The 17,205-nt window shown below is 46.3% G+C and overlaps 1 protein-coding gene across 1 annotated transcript; it reads left to right on the top strand.

The window, feature by feature from the left end:
* The first annotated feature begins 992 nt into the window (after positions 1-992).
* On the top strand, positions 993-16,781 carry LOC141915342 (uncharacterized). Its single transcript, XM_074806836.1, has 31 exons — positions 993-1,268; positions 1,356-1,553; positions 1,642-1,750; positions 1,845-1,961; positions 2,089-2,220; positions 2,318-2,635; positions 3,138-3,226; positions 3,475-3,541; positions 3,616-3,715; positions 3,933-4,073; positions 4,163-4,359; positions 4,437-4,607; positions 4,750-5,546; positions 9,060-10,180; positions 10,372-10,497; positions 10,614-10,877; positions 10,994-11,205; positions 11,310-11,483; positions 11,578-11,827; positions 11,929-12,216; positions 12,415-12,464; positions 12,859-13,032; positions 13,221-13,550; positions 13,687-13,960; positions 14,054-14,100; positions 14,323-14,487; positions 15,212-15,396; positions 15,468-15,581; positions 15,672-15,729; positions 15,861-16,178; positions 16,406-16,781. The coding sequence occupies exons 1-31, from the start codon at positions 993-995 to the stop codon at positions 16,567-16,569; spliced, it is 7,026 nt and encodes a 2,341-aa protein (XP_074662937.1). The 3' UTR covers positions 16,570-16,781.
* Positions 16,782-17,205: the final 424 nt, after the last annotated feature.

The following is a 17,205-nucleotide window of genomic DNA, read 5'->3' on the forward strand; positions in this document are numbered from 1 at the left end:
TACACCGGGAGCTACACCTGGAGCGACTCCGGGGGCCACACCAGGAGCTACACCCGGAGCTACACCAGGAGCTACTCCGGGAGCTACACCAGGAGCTACACCGGGTGCGACACCAGGAGCTACTCCGGGAGCCACACCAGGAGCTACACCGGGAGCCACACCAGGAGCTACTCCGGGAGCCACACCAGGGGCTACACCAGGAGCCACACCAGGAGCTACACCGGGTGCCACACCGGGAGCTACACCAGGAGTGACTCCGGGAGCCACACCAGGAGCTACTCCGGGAGCCACACCGGGAGCTACACCAGGAGCTACTCCGGGAGCCACACCAGGAGTAGGTCCATCAACGACACCAGGAGCTACACCAGGAGCTACACCAGGAGCCACACCGGGAGCTACACCAGGTGCCACACCAGGTGCCACACCAGGAGCTACACCGGGAGCCACACCAGGAGCTACACCGGGAGCAACACCTGGTGCCACACCGGGAGCAACACCAGGAGCCACACCAGGAGCTACACCGGGTGCCACACCGGGAGCTACACCAGGAGTGACTCCGGGAGCCACACCAGGAGCTACTCCGGGAGCCACACCGGGAGCTACACCAGGAGCTACTCCGGGAGCCACACCAGGAGTAGGTCCATCAACGACACCAGGAGCTACACCAGGAGCCACGCCAGGTGCTACACCAGGAGCCACACCGGGTGCCACACCAGGAGCCACACCGGGAGCTACACCAGGAGCTACACCTGTTTCCACAACACCACCCGGTAAATGTTATTTCTCTTTCATTGCTTTTAGAAATAATTGGTCGAAATTGAAGATAGCGTTTTTACTATTGATTTTACCCCTCTATCATTAGTATGGAAATATTGCCAGTCAATATTCTTTAACGTTGATCTCATTTTATTCACTGATTTTTAAGTCTCATTTATCTCATTTTTTCAGAAACCTGTCCGTATGTACAATATCTAACGGCGCGTAACAGATTAATGTGGGACATCACGTGGTCCAGTAATAATCTCTCTCCTAATAAACAATTCAATTTCCTGTTTGGCACGATAGCATTGCAATTGTTCTCGTTTACGAATGACGATTGGAGTAAAAATTATAACCAGAATCGTTCGTACATCCAGTTTGAAGCAGTTAAAGCCAAAGATCCAAATAAGGTTTCAATTATAGCCGCGATGGTTACGGTAATAAACACCCGTGGTCTCTTGATTCAGACATCTCAAAATGGCGCGGATTGGGAAAATGATTTTGGCGTTGTAAGTTTTTCAAACATGTTTTCAATCTTTTGAATCGTCGAAAAAATTTACATTCTTTTTTACTTAAATATAACTATATTTCTCTAGGCTATTTCGGCACCATTTACTGCACAATGGGCAATTATTGGAGTGTCTTACGGAGCAGCCGGTGTTCCGGGTTCGTTTGCGAGGATCGTAGTGCATAGTAAAATCAAATATCCCGTTCCGTATTTGACAAACGTCTTGGTAATAGCTTGTCTCGAGCCAACTCCATTCACAACGCTTCCACCGGAGACTACGACTGAGGTATTTTCCATCATACTTTAAGTGTTCATGATAAAATGCGCCAATCAAAAAATATGCACTATGCTTAATGAAATGATATTGATTGAAGGATACTTGCAAAGACGGTCAGATTAAGTGTACGGAAGGAAACTGCGCCACGCTATGTAACGATCACTATGAATGTCAAGATAGAAGTGATGAGAACGATTGTCCATCGAGTAAGGATATTATGATATTGTTCACGAGACCTACAAATAATTAATCGCAAGGATTTTTATTCTAGAACAATCATATATATGCTTTCATTTTTAGCAATTCCACCGTGCACAGAATTCACGTGTAATAGCACCGGTGAATGCATTCCTAACAGTAAAGTCTGTGAAGGTACTTGCGACTGCGGTTCTACTTGTGAAGATGAAGTTGAATGCAGTATGTATCATCAATTTGCTTTCTCCAAGAAAATATTCGAGCAAGTCTCGAAGTAAAATAATTTCCAAGTCACATTGAGCATTTATCGATTGATAAATAACATAGCCTTATTTCAAATGTTCTTTAGAAACAACTTGTCCATCGCCAACTGATGGACAGATTGACTGCACAATGGGTCATATAATGGTCAAATGTGTTCCACAAAACATGCTTTGTGACGGTACACCATACTGCAAAAACGGTGAAGATGAGAAAAATTGTGAGTATAGCCATTGGGAAATGCACTAAAAATAGAATACATCGTGTAAGCACCTCATTACTCGTCATTAAGAAACAACTTCTACAAAATGTTACAGGTCCATCAACGACAGGAGCTACACCAGGAGCCACACCAGGAGTAGGTCCATCAACGACACCAGGAGCTACACCAGGAGCTACACCAGGAGCCACAACGGGAGCCACACCAGGAGCTACACCAGGAGCCACACCAGGAGCTACACCGGGAGCTACACCAGGAGCTACACCTGGAGCCACACCAGGAGCAACACCGGGAGCTACACCAGGAGCTACACCAGGAGCCACACCAGGTGCCACACCAGGAGCCACACCCGCAGTTACTCCAGCAGCTACCCCAGGAGTTACTACGCCGATTCCTACGCCAAGAACTACACCGAGTAAATATACGAGTTAAGACTTATTTGATAAATGATGAAGGATAATGGGTCTGGCGGTATTAACTGAGAACATTTTACTTTTGAACACAAAAATCGATTTGTTCCGGGATTTGCAATAACCTATTAAGATGAAACTGGAAATTCCCTTTACCATCCAACAGTGAACTTGGATTTTTAAAGATTTTCCCGGTGATGCCATTATCAAGAAACAAGGTCAAGCATCGATTAGTAGAATGGGGAAAACATATTGAAATTTTGTACATTTTCTCCCATTTCTTCATAACGGCTTAGAGCTGATGGACGAAACTTTCCATATCAATTCCAACACCTATTTCCCTCCTTATAACAAAATATCAGCTGTGTATATCCAGTGGTTACAATTTGACCACCCAGAGTTAACAGATAGTTACTCTCAGAACAATTCTATAAGGATCAACGCAGTTGATCCTAAAAAAACGAAACCCGATAATATAAACATTGACCAAGAAAAATATCTCTCTAGCTGGAACGACTGAAGGTATCGCTACTACTACATTATGCCCTGCGAATCAATACGTTTGCAAGGATGGATCATGCATCGATCCAAACAAGGTACGTTTCATCTTAGATTAGAATACACTAGCATTTCCGTACCTTCTTACCATCAATCCTGTGATTGATTTATACATAGGAGTTTTTCTGAATGGTAGTAATCAAATGATGTGTGTTTTGAATAGTTATTAACTGATATTGAGAGAGAATATTGGAATTATCAAAAGAATTTTTAAGATTGCTCTTCAATTGGTTTTTATTGATATCTTCGCCCGGAATAAATTATCCTTTTATGTTCTAACGTTAAGATATGCAGTGGAACATGTGAGTGCCAGGGGTCATGTGACGATGAAGATCGATGCCAAACTACTAGTAGTAAGTACGGTATAGTCTATTTAGATAGTTGTTTAGTATTCAGGAACAATCTTTGAAAATTATGCGTCTTCTAGAAATATGTGAGGATACCGAAGAGTTCGATTCTTGTACTAATCCTCAACCACGAACGTGTGCTGATCTAAGGAAGCAGAAAGCTGGAATTAACATTACAAGGTTCGTAAAAGTCATTTATAGCATCTTGAAGATTCATCGAAAATCCACATTTTTCGAGGGCTGAGAATAGATGGTCGGCAAACGTTTTCCTTGCAATCCTCACTCGACCGACCGGTTCTTGGGGAATATTGGAATACTATCCGTTTACAATACATTCCCGCTGACTAAACTAATGGTTCATCAGATTCTTCATTTTTTGATTTTTATTTATTTCTAGTTGTACACCAGGCTGTGTTTGTCGAAGTGGAACTTATAGAGATAGTAATGGTAAATGTGTTCCTTCTTGTCCATGTGAGTTTGGCGGTGTAGAATACCAACCCAATGACGAGTTGCCTACTAATGATGGTTGTGTTAAGTGGTGCGTGGATATATGCTTGGCACATTTATGTGTTAAACGAAACGCGGACGTATCTTTAATTCCATTTCTATATTTTCTTGTTTGTACAGTTTGTGTGTAGATGGTCAACCTTCGTGTACAGAGGCATGTGAAGAATGGGGTGAATGGTCGACATGCTCAAAAAGTTGTCAAGGTGGAATTCGCAAAAGGACAAGAACGTGTCAAAATGATCTTGGACTGAAATCTGGACAACTATGCAATAAGCCAACCGAGGATGAACGACCATGCAATGGTGATCCATGTCCAGGTATGTATACTACATTGAGGCCTGGATTCGTAGCAAAGAAAAACATACTATTAAGTAACACTCAATATCTATTTCAGTCGACTGTCAACTCACTCCATGGAGTCGATGGACACAATGTTCAGAAACGTGTGGAGACGAGCAAAGCACAAGATATAGAAACATGACACAGAGAAGTGAGCATGGCGGAAAGGATTGTGATGATACATTAGAAGAAGAAAAATCATGCGGTCTACCTCCATGTAACGAAAGTAAGACAACCTTAGCTTTAAACCATTTTCATTCCAGCCTCTAATGTACAGTAAACCGTAACTCGTACGAGTTGCATAATAGAATGTATTATTACTAATGCGGAACAGGTTTTAAGTTGAAATTTTTCGTTTGAATCTTCAGCTTGTCCACCTGGCCAGGTTCTTACTAACTGTTCGAATGAATGTCCAATAACATGTGAGCAGAAATCCAAAGAAAATTGCATACAAAGTGAAGCGTGTACACCTGGCTGTAAATGTCCAGCAGGGGAACTACTACAAGATGGAAATTGTATTGATGAAAACGAATGTCCGTGTCCATTTGATATGAGCCAATTTTCGACAAGGCAACAGAGAATAACAACTCTACTTTCAACACTGAGTCCATCAGGACCAGGAGGAGCTACCCCATCTGGACCAGGAGGAGCTACACCATCAGGACCAGGAGGAGCTACACCATCAGGACCAGGAGGTGCTACACCATCAGGACCAGGAGGAGCTACCCCATCTGGACCAGGAGGAGCTACACCATCAGGACCAGGAGGTGCTACACCATCAGGACCAGGAGGAGCTACACCATCAGGACCGGGAGGAGCTACACCATCAGGACCGGGAGGAGCTACACCATCAGGACCGGGAGGAGCTACACCATCAGGACCAGGAGGAGCTACACCATCAGGACCTGGAGGAGCTACACCATCAGGACCAGGAGGAGCTACACCATCAGGACCAGGAGGAGCTACACCATCAGGACCAGGAGGTGCTACACCATCAGGACCAGGAGGAGCTACACCATCAGGACCTGGAGGTGCTACACCATCAGGACCAGGAGGTGCTACACCATCAGGACCAGGAGGAGCTACCCCATCTGGACCAGGAGGAGCTACACCATCAGGACCAGGAGGTGCTACACCATCAGGACCTGGAGGAGCTACACCATCAGGACCAGGAGGAGCTACACCATCAGGACCGGGAGGAGCTACACCATCAGGACCGGGAGGTGCTACACCATCAGGACCGGGAGGTGCTACACCATCAGGACCAGGAGGTGCTACACCATCAGGACCTGGAGGTGCTACACCATCTGGACCAGGAGGAGCTACACCATCAGGACCAGGAGGAGCTACACCATCAGGACCAGGAGGAGCTACACCATCAGGACCAGGAGGTGCTACACCATCAGGACCGGGAGGAGCTACACCATCAGGACCGGGAGGTGCTACACCATCAGGACCGGGAGGAGCTACACCATCAGGACCGGGAGGAGCTACACCATCAGGACCAGGAGGTGCTACACCATCAGGACCAGGAGGAGCTACACCATCAGGACCGGGAGGTGCTACACCATCAGGACCTGGAGGAGCTACACCATCAGGACCAGGAGGAGCTACACCATCAGGACCAGGAGGTGCTACACCATCTGGTCCAGGAGGTGCTACACCATCAGGACCAGGAGGAGCTACACCATCAGGACCTGGAGGTGCTACACCATCTGGACCAGGAGGAGCTACACCATCAGGACCAGGAGGAGCTACACCATCAGGACCAGGAGGAGCTACACCATCAGGACCAGGAGGTGCTACACCATCAGGACCAGGAGGAGCTACACCATCAGGACCAGGTGGAGCTACACCATCAGGACCAGGAGGAGCTACACCATCAGGACCAGGAGGAGCTACACCATCAGGACCAGGAGGAGCTACACCATCAGGACCTGGAGGTGCTACACCATCTGGACCAGGAGGAGCTACACCATCAGGACCAGGAGGTGCTACACCATCTGGACCAGGAGGAGCTACACCATCAGGACCAGGCGGAGCTACACCATCAGGACCAGGCGGAGCTACACCATCAGGACCAGGAGGAGCTACACCATCAGGACCAGGAGGAGCTACACCATCAGGACCAGGAGGAGCTACACCATCAGGACCAGGAGGAGCTACACCATCAGGACCAGGAGGAGCTACACCATCAGGACCAGGAGGAGCTACACCATCAGGACCAGGAGGAGCTACACCATCAGGACCAGGCGGAGCTACACCATCAGGACCAGGAGGTGCTACACCATCTGGACCAGGAGGAGCTACACCATCAGGACCTGGAGGAGCTACACCATCTGGACCAGGAGGTGCTACACCATCAGGACCAGGCGGAGCTACACCATCAGGACCAGGCGGGGCTACACCATCAGGTCCAGGAGGTGCTACACCATCAGGACCAGGCGGAGCTACACCATCAGGACCTGGAGGTGCTACACCATCAGGACCAGGAGGTGCTACACCATCTGGTCCGGGAGGTGCTACACCATCTGGACCAGGAGGAGCTACACCATCAGGACCAGGAGGTGCTACACCATCTGGACCAGGAGGAGCTACACCATCAGGTCCAGGAGGTGCTACACCATCAGGACCAGGTGGAGCTACACCATCAGGACCAGGAGGTGCTACACCATCAGGTCCAGGAGGTGCTACACCATCAGGACCGGGAGGTGCTACACCATCAGGTCCGGGAGGAGCTACACCGTCAGGACCAGGAGGTGCTACACCATCAGGACCAGGCGGAGCTACACCATCAGGACCAGGAGGACCTACACCATCTGGACCAGGAGGTGCTACACCATCAGGACCAGGAGGAGCTACACCATCAGGCCCAGGAGGAGCTACACCATCAGGACCAGGAGGTGCTACACCATCAGGACCAGGAGGTGCTACACCATCTGGACCAGGAGGAGCTACACCATCAGGACCAGGAGGTGCTACACCATCAGGACCAGGAGGTGCTACACCATCAGGACCAGGAGGAGCTACACCATCTGGACCAGGAGGAGCTACACCATCAGGACCAGGAGGACCTACACCATCTGGACCAGGAGGAGCTACACCATCAGGACCAGGAGGACCTACACCATCAGGACCGGGAGGAGCTACACCATCAGGACCGGGAGGACCTACACCATCAGGACCAGGAGGACCTACACCATCAGGACCGGGAGGAGCTACACCATCAGGACCAGGAGGAGCTACACCATCAGGACCAGGAGGAGCTACACCATCAGGACCAGGAGGAGCTACACCATCAGGACCAGGAGGTGCTACACCATCAGGACCAGGAGGAGCTACACCATCAGGACCAGGAGGACCTACACCATCTGGACCAGGAGGTGCTACACCATCAGGACCAGGAGGTGCTACACCATCAGGACCAGGAGGAGCTACACCATCAGGACCAGGAGGACCTACACCATCTGGACCAGGAGGTCCTACACCATCAGGACCAGGAGGAGCTACACCATCAGGACCAGGAGGAGCTACACCATCAGGACCAGGAGGACCTACACCATCTGGACCGGGAGGAGCTACACCATCAGGACCAGGAGGAGCTACACCATCAGGACCAGGAGGAGCTACACCATCAGGACCAGGAGGAGCTACACCATCAGGACCAGGAGGTGCTACACCATCAGGACCTGGAGGAGCTACACCATCAGGACCAGGAGGAGCTACACCATCAGGACCTGGAGGAGCTACACCATCAGGACCAGGAGGAGCTACACCATCAGGACCTGGAGGAGCTACACCATCAGGACCAGGAGGAGCTACACCATCTGGACCTGGAGGAGCTTCACCATCAGGACCAGGAGGACCTACACCATCTGGGCCAGGAGGTGCTACACCATCAGGACCAGGAGGAGCTACACCATCAGGACCTGGAGGAGCTACACCATCAGGACCTGGAGGAGCTACACCATCAGGACCAGGAGGTGCTACACCATCAGGACCTGGAGGAGCTACACCATCAGGACCAGGAGGTGCTACACCATCTGGACCAGGAGGAGCTACGCCATCTGGTCCAGGAGGTGCTACGCCATCAGGACCAGGAGGTGCTACGCCATCAGGACCAGGAGGAGCTACACCATCAGGACCAGGAGGAGCTACGCCATCAGGACCAGGAGGAGCTACACCATCAGGACCAGGAGGAGCTACACCATCAGGACCAGGAGGAGCTACGCCATCAGGACCTGGAGGAGCTACGCCATCAGGACCAGGAGGAGCTACGCCATCTGGTCCAGGAGGAGCTACGCCATCAGGACCTGGAGGAGCTACGCCATCAGGACCAGGAGGAGCTACGCCATCAGGACCAGGAGGTGCTACGCCATCAGGACCAGGAGGTGCTACGCCATCAGGACCAGGAGGAGCTACACCATCAGGACCAGGAGGAGCTACACCATCAGGACCTGGAGGAGCTACACCATCAGGACCAGGAGGAGCTACACCATCAGGACCTGGAGGAGCTACACCATCAGGACCAGGAGGAGCTACACCATCAGGACCTGGAGGAGCTACACCATCAGGACCTGGAGGAGCTACACCATCAGGACCAGGAGGAGCTACACCATCAGGACCAGGAGGAGCTACACCATCAGGACCAGGAGGAGCTACACCTTCAGGACCAGGAGGAGCTACGCCATCAGGACCAGGAGGTGCTACGCCATCAGGACCAGGAGGTGCTACGCCATCTGGTCCAGGAGGAGCTACGCCATCTGGTCCAGGAGGTGCTACACCATCAGGACCAGGAGGAGCTACACCATCAGGACCAGGAGGAGCTACACCATCAGGACCAGGAGGAGCTACACCATCAGGACCAGGAGGAGCTACACCATCAGGACCAGGAGGAGCTACACCATCAGGACCGGGAGGAGCTACACCATCAGGACCGGGAGGTGCTACGCCATCAGGACCAGGAGGTGCTACGCCATCAGGACCAGGAGGAGCTACACCATCAGGACCAGGAGGAGCTACACCATCAGGACCAGGAGGAGCTACGCCATCAGGACCAGGAGGAGCTACGCCATCAGGACCAGGAGGTGCTACGCCATCAGGACCAGGAGGTGCTACACCATCTGGTCCAGGAGGTGCTACACCATCAGGACCAGGCGGAGCTACACCATCAGGACCGGGAGGTGCTACGCCATCAGGACCAGGAGGTGCTACACCATCAGGACCAGGAGGAGCTACACCATCAGGACCAGGAGGTGCTACGCCATCAGGACCAGGAGGTGCTACGCCATCAGGACCCGGAGGTGCTACACCATCGGGACCAGGAGGTGCTACACCATCGGGACCAGGAGGAGCTACACCATCGGGACCTGGAGGAGCTACACCATCTGGACCGGGAGGTGCTACACCATCGGGACCAGGAGGTGCTACACCATCGGGACCAGGAGGAGCTACACCATCGGGACCTGGAGGAGCTACACCATCTGGACCGGGAGGTGCTACACCATCGGGACCGGGAGGAGCTACACCTTCAGGACCGGGAGGAGCTACACCATCAGGACCAGGAGGAGCTACACCATCAGGACCAGGAGGAGCTACACCATCAGGACCGGGAGGAGCTACACCATCAGGACCGGGAGGAGCTACACCATCAGGACCAGGAGGTGCTACACCATCAGGACCAGGAGGAGCTACACCATCAGGACCGGGAGGTGCTACACCATCAGGACCAGGAGGAATAACAACACTTCCTTCATCCCTCTCCCCAGGCCAGTACATCATACATGACTGTTACAATTGGTAAGTTTTATTATGGTATACCAGGGGTTTTATTGGGTCATATATAATCATATTATTTTTTCTTTGTGTGATATGAACTTTGAAGTTGTTAATGTTTGAGTCGCTGTTGGATTCATAATCATTTTATGGTCGATTTCAATGTATCTGATATGTAATGTACTTATTAACTTTCTTATCGTATTCTATTTCAGTACGTGCCAAAAGGGAAAGACCAGCTGCGCACCTTTGAATTGCTCTGAAGATGGAAACTGGTCTCCATGGACCCCATGGGGTAGCTGTTCAGCTTCGTGTGGATTAGGATCAATCAAAAGATACCGGTAAACTATAATCATAGATGGAAATATTGAAACACGCCTCTCAATGAACTATGTAATGAACTGCACTGATAGGTATTCGAATTCAGTACTTATAGTTTGCCCGTTATATATTTCAGTTACTGCAACAATCCGCCACCTAAAAACGGTGGTGCTATTTGTCCAGGTGATGATGAAGACATCACCGTTTGTGAAACGACCAAATGTCCGTGTGTGTATGATGAAGACGCTGTGAAACAAGCTCTTAATGCGCTTGACGAGCATCTATCGACGGTTTACATCGAAAAGGATGGAATTGATGGCCTTACTGGAGGAGATGAGATAGTCCGACCCGGATCAGTAATTGAAAGTGGAGTTATTTTCCACGTACATTGCAACAGCTGGTAATTAATAAAGTTTATAATTCTATAGATAACGTATATCACAATCCATTGGGTCAAACTCAAAGTTGATGGATTAATTTGATATTGGTTCATATGAATAAATTATTTTATTGTAGCACGTGTAAAGATGGAACGATAACTTGTACACAGAAAGAATGCAAAGGCGATTGTACATGGAACCAATGGAGTGAATGGAGCCCATGTTCGAAGACATGTGAAGGCGGAATCAAAACGAAGGAAAGAACGTACAATCCAGCTACTGGAACTGGTATACCTTGTAGTGGAGATAATAAGACTGAGGAAATCTGTAATATTCAACAGTGTCCAAGTAAGAAACTGTGTTAATTTCATATTCATAATTGTTTTATTAGGGTCATCTTAAGCCAAACGTACAAATCAGATTTTACATTTGTATTATTCAAATTATTTAAGCCGATGGTAACTGGTCTCCGTGGGGTGAATGGTCACCTTGTTCAACAACATGTAATGGCGGTACAACACAACGTACCAGGAACTGTACAAATCCCCCACCTGCAAACAGCGGAAAGAATTGCGAAGGCGATTCTTCACAGGTCATTTCCTGCAATCCAGAAAATTGTCCAGATGGTAATTTTTATGCTTCGTTTTAAAGTGTTAGCACTGTCATGTAAATGCATGATTTCTGGACTAGGCTTATCACGTGCATGCAATCATTTTCCAGTTAACTGTACGGATGGGAAGGTCTGGGATGAATGCTCGAATAAATGTGACCTGACTTGTAAAGATATTGCTGGAAATCTAACGTCTTGTGTGCAAAATGAGGCATGTATCCCAGGCTGTAGATGTCCTCCAGGAGAGGTCTTACAAGGGGATATATGCGTAAAGAAGGAGGAATGTCCATGCTATGATCCAGTGACAGGCAACGAAATATCATCGGGTCAAATTGACACAAGCGATCCTTGTAAGGAGTGGTGAGTTTCTTTGTCGCTGATATCTGGACAGTTACTTGATAAATGCAATTGCAGGGCTGAATATTATAAACTATAACCTCTATTTTTGATAATTCCCATAGTGAGTGCAAGACTGGCAAACTTGAGTGCAAGGATGTGGCATGTGATGTTGATTGTAAGTGGTCAAATTGGAATCAATGGTCTATGTGTTCAGTAACTTGCGGCGTAGGTTACCAAGAGAGAGATCGAACACAAGATCAAGCACCTCAAGGCAATGGCGCACAATGCATTGGACCCGACAAACAAAACCAAACTTGCACAGCGGGAGATTGTCCACCGACATGTGTCGATGCAAATGGAAATGAAGTCCAGAAAGGAGAAGTCGTGTCCTCCACTCTTTGTGAAGTCTGGTAAGAAAGAATCAATTACACTTATGGCTGGTATAACACTCTAATTTGCATGAATAACCTTACGCGCATAAGATACCTAATTCATTTTATATTTGACGATAAAACTGGGTTTTTATGATTTTTCTATCTTAATAATTCTATGTCAAATCTTGATCTGATGTATTGATTACAATTTTGCATTATACAATTTCTGTTTAGTGAATGCAATCCAGATGGCGAAGAATGTCGAAAACGAGAGAATTCAACAGGTAATTGCTTTTTAGTCAAAACCTACCAAAATCACACAATGTTCAGTAAAATGAAGATTATCTATACTCAAAATGCTTACAAAATATATTTACAATGGGAATATCAAGTTATTCGATCGGGCCTATATATCGAAGATCTAAATACATGTAATAAAGAATTCCACATACCACAATTCATGTTGTTTGATAATCTTTTATTAGTGATACTTATCCAAATGAAATTACCCAATGTACTGATTGCGTTTATTTAATCCTATACATCCATTGCGATTATTCGACTTGGGACTCGTTTTTCGTAACATCGATTATGATACATCTTGTAGTTATGTACATCGTGAACTATTCTGCGAGGTGTTTATCAGAAAGATTTAATGACATTTGGCTTCATTTTTAGTTGATGGACAATGGAGTGATTGGACGAGTTGGTCTGGCTGTTCTTCTACATGCGTTGGTGGTGTGAAAAAGCGATCACGAACTTGCACCGAACCTACTCCACAATGCGATGGCAAGTCGTGCCCTGGTAATGGTACGGAGATTGAAGATTGTAACAAGGATGTTAACTGCCCCAGTAAGTTGAAAATGTATTTTTCTTGGTTGCCAATATGTATATATGTGCTGGGTTAGTCAAATCTTTTAGTAACGTAACTCCGTGGATTTGAAAACACAGAACTTTTATTAAACGAAGTGCTTTATATATATATAAGAAAGTACTATAAAACCAAAATGATGCCGATAACAACTGTCTTCATTTTTCAGCTGATGGAGAATGGTGCTCTTGGTCACCATGGTCACAGTGTAGTGTCACGTGTGATACCGGTAGTACGGTAAGGAACAGGACATGCGACTGCCCAGCTCCTGCCGATGGTGGTAACACCTGCCCTGGACATAATAATGAAACCAACGTATGCACACGCAATGCCTGTCCGACAGATTGCGTGGTCGGTGAGTGGGAACAGTGGACCGCATGTGACAGCACATGCGGCGTTGGTAGCCGTTCAAGATCCAGGCGTAAGATTGTGGCTAATGCGAACGGAGGAGTATGCCCACCACTGACAGAAAGAGATCCATGTAACGTCGAATGTAATGGTATGTATAAGTCAGAGTGTATTCAATGGTTTATAACATCTTCCCCGCTGATTGAGAGATGGGTAATACTACTTTTCATCGCACAATACAATATGTTTGATCGCGATTTTCTGTAAGATTGTTATTTGATTTACAGAAACCTGCACGGACGAAAAGACATGGCATGAATGTGCCAACGTTTGTGACCAGACCTGTGAGGATCTTGGCAGAAATGACGAGTGTATAAATCCAGCGGTCTGCGTGGCAGGATGCAAATGTGATGGAGATAAAGTCGAACAGGATGGAAAATGCGTAGATAGAACTGAATGTAAATGCAAATGGGACCCAGAGGTATTCGAAGATCTTGCTAGGCCAAATAACGTTGATGAATTGCTTCCGGGAGAAGTTGTCAAAGTGAAATGCAATAATTGGTAAGAATTATCTAATACATGGATATGATATGGATTCTCGTGATTTTCAAAGTCATTGACAAATGAAATACATAATTTATTTGAATATTGCAGTACCTGTCTCAGCGCTAAATGGGAATGCACCAATGAAGATTGTAATGGTACGTTTGCGCTTTGTTTGTGCTGATAATACTTACCATAATGATTTGATTGATATCCATGGATAACCTGACACCCATAATATCATCAAAATATGTGACGACATTTCGGTGACAGATCCTCGGGCATTTCTATAATTTGTTGGCAAAATTATAGACGATTCGTTCATTTCACATTTCTATGATTGTATAAAATATGAATAACGCTATCTTGATTTATTTCAGTTGACTGCAAGTTGACTGACTGGAGACCTGAGGGCGACTGTTCTGTAACATGTGGAGAAGGAACGCAGACATTCGTCAGAACTGTTGAACGCGAGAAGGAATACGATGGATTAGAATGTGATAATCTGCGAACGAAGACAGAAAGCTGTAATGCTGGACCTTGTCGTTAGTATTACCTGAAGCCTATTATCTCTCACATGTCCAAAATCGATTTATATTCGTTACTCATTTCATACGATTACGGTTAATTGATGAAAACAACGTAACGGATAAAAGGCCTTGCTAGTCTGTGATTACAAATTACTAGTGTAACCTTATGTGGATCGGTTGAAAACCTCGTACTCGCCAATATTAATAAAGGGTGCATATAATCATGCATGTACCAGAAAACTTAGACTGTGGTGAGATTAGTATAATACAGTCAACCCCCGATATACCGCCCACATCGGTGCAGAACGATTTTGGCGGTATACAGAGTATGATGGTATATCGGGGGTGTTTACTTTGTATTTGTATCGAGATGTACATTGAGAAAACCTGGCGGTAAATTGGAGGGTAGTATATCGGGGTTGACTGTATACGTTGCGCAGTCGAGCTAAAGAACTATGGAAATGATTCTTAATTCCTCAGTTTGAAGTCTTACACCCATCGAGATGCCTTGTTCTAAAATGCGCTTCAGATTTTACTGTAGATTTTTTCTATTACTAGATGATTTTCTAAGATTTGATGGAAAAATTAGCGTGCCTTTGTGTAAATTATGTACCACGGTACTAAAAGTGCCTAGAACAATGTATTCAACCGGAGATGAGAACATTGTTTCGTAAGAGCTGTACATTCGTTTTTCGTATCTGATGCCAACGTACAGAAAACCATCTCTATATCTTTTCAGCATGTCCCGAGAACGAGGAATACGATTCATCTAATAAATGTGATCCCGAGTGTAATGACGAGTCCACTGTGAATAACTGTACGGCAGCCTGCAAGTGTAAATCAGGATACGCCCGCGATCCAGTTACTGGCAAATGCATTCCGTTTAACGAATGCTCCCAATGTTTAGTCAATGGCGTCCCACGGGTAAATTCTAAATTTCCAACTATCTATTTTAAACCACTTACTTGTATTCTAATACGAACGCTCTATTTCAGGAACATGGTGAACTTTTGGAAACTGATCCTATGAATCCATGCAATAAATCATTCTGTAAGTTTGGAGAAGCTGAATGGGTTGAAAGTACCAACGATCCTCCAGTTTGTACGGGCGTGAGTATAATCTGTCAATTCATAAAATTATAAAGTTTTAGTTTTGAAACTTGAATTTATGAATATACCTATTTTTGTTTCAATTCATAGGGCGAAACGGCGATGAAAATAGCTGGTTCAATAGGCTGCTGGAAGTGTGTTCCTAATCGTTAGTACCGTTATGTATTAATTCCTAATCATACTTTGCGCTTACATCCCATACTAGAGACATTAAATCGACATCGTTTTCCACGGAATGAACATAAATGCCTAAAAGAGTTTTGATTTTTGTATTAACAGCTAAACCACAGAAGAGTTGCAAAATTAAGAGCGAAGTGAAGAAATTATCAGATTTAGTCCCAGATGATTACCGCAGTTTGAATTGTCCTGAATTGAATACCGAAATTAATGTCACTATGTGCAGTGGCGGCTGTGGGGATTCATTCAGCCAGGCAAACTTTAGACTGGATGGAAAACTCATTCTGGGCGCTGAACAATGTGATTGCTGTAAAGCTGTCTCACTTGGACAAAGATCAGAAGGAGGGGTCACCTGCCCTGGTATTGGTAGGATAGAATACTCAATAGACGTTATCACTGATTGTGACTGTATATCGTGCGGTAAGTTTAAAGTCTGTCTGTTATCAACTTTAAATTCTATTGATGAAAATTCGTTTTCATAGATTTACAGGCATGTTTGAGCTTACACATGAAGTGAATTCTTTGTATGAATGTTTTGGTTTTGTATTTCATGGATGACGCAAAAGGCTGATAATTGTAATGTTCCTCTGATTTCCAACCAAGTCCAACAGCCCCAGTTTATTTTTTCAATATTTGTTGTCCTTAAGGTGGTGAAGCGGCTAATGCTCCAAATCCTTCCGGAAGCGGGTCGTCAGGGCCAGGACCAAATTCGGGACAAGGGCCAGGACCAAATTCGGGACAAGGGCCAGGACCAAATTCAGGACAAGGGCCAGGACAAGGCCAAGGACCAGGACCAGCAGGAAGACCATGAATAACCTAAATGACGAACCACTCTGCTTATCGGACAAAGAATTTGGAACATGTAGAAATTGTAGAATGCAAAATAAATAAAAAAAACTTTAAAAAAATACTTAATATAATCATTATGACACAATTAGGCGGTTACAACTGTCTCCATGTAAAGTGTCTCGTAGCGATGGGTAATACACATACATCTGTATACCTGAATAAAACATAGAGAGAGCATTGAAAAATTCGTTTTTGTGAAATCTGTAAAAGAATCGGAATTTTTCATTTTCTATCGAGGAGTTTCAAATCGACGTTGAGTGGAAGTTCTTTTAAAAGGTTTCTCATTCCGAGGAAAATACAGTAGAATGTTCGACGCTGAACGCCTATAGATGGTGCAGCTTATACGGTCAGAGGTTAGATTGAAGAACTTAGGTGGAATTTTCACATTTTTTCATGCCCTTACCAATATCCTAGGGTTTTCCACATAATTAATCCATATTTTTCACATGTTTAACTTCAAGATACAATAGATAACATAATCAGTAAGACTCGATTGCCTTAGTTAAACGTGGACGTATAATCTAGTTTATACGTCCATCGCTGAAATGAGAATGTTCGAAATCAAATCGGGGCTGTAAAGTTACGAGCCATGCTTGCG

The sequence above is a fragment of the Tubulanus polymorphus genome, chromosome 1 (assembly GCF_964204645.1).
Source record: "Tubulanus polymorphus chromosome 1, tnTubPoly1.2, whole genome shotgun sequence".
NCBI lineage: Eukaryota > Metazoa > Nemertea > Palaeonemertea > Tubulaniformes > Tubulanidae > Tubulanus > Tubulanus polymorphus.

What these genes read in the sequence shown, in the direction of transcription:
- LOC141915342 (XM_074806836.1), top strand. Translation starts at nt 993, where the DNA reads ATGTGGGACATCACGTGGTCCAGTAATAATCTCTCTCCTAATAAACAA. An exon ending in AGCGATCCTTGTAAGGAGTG is followed by an intron (nt 11,828 to 11,928) that starts GTGAGTTTCTTT and finishes TAATTCCCATAG; the next exon opens with TGAGTGCAAGACTGGCAAAC. An exon ending in ATGTAACGTCGAATGTAATG is followed by an intron (nt 13,551 to 13,686) that starts GTATGTATAAGT and finishes TTTGATTTACAG; the next exon opens with AAACCTGCACGGACGAAAAG.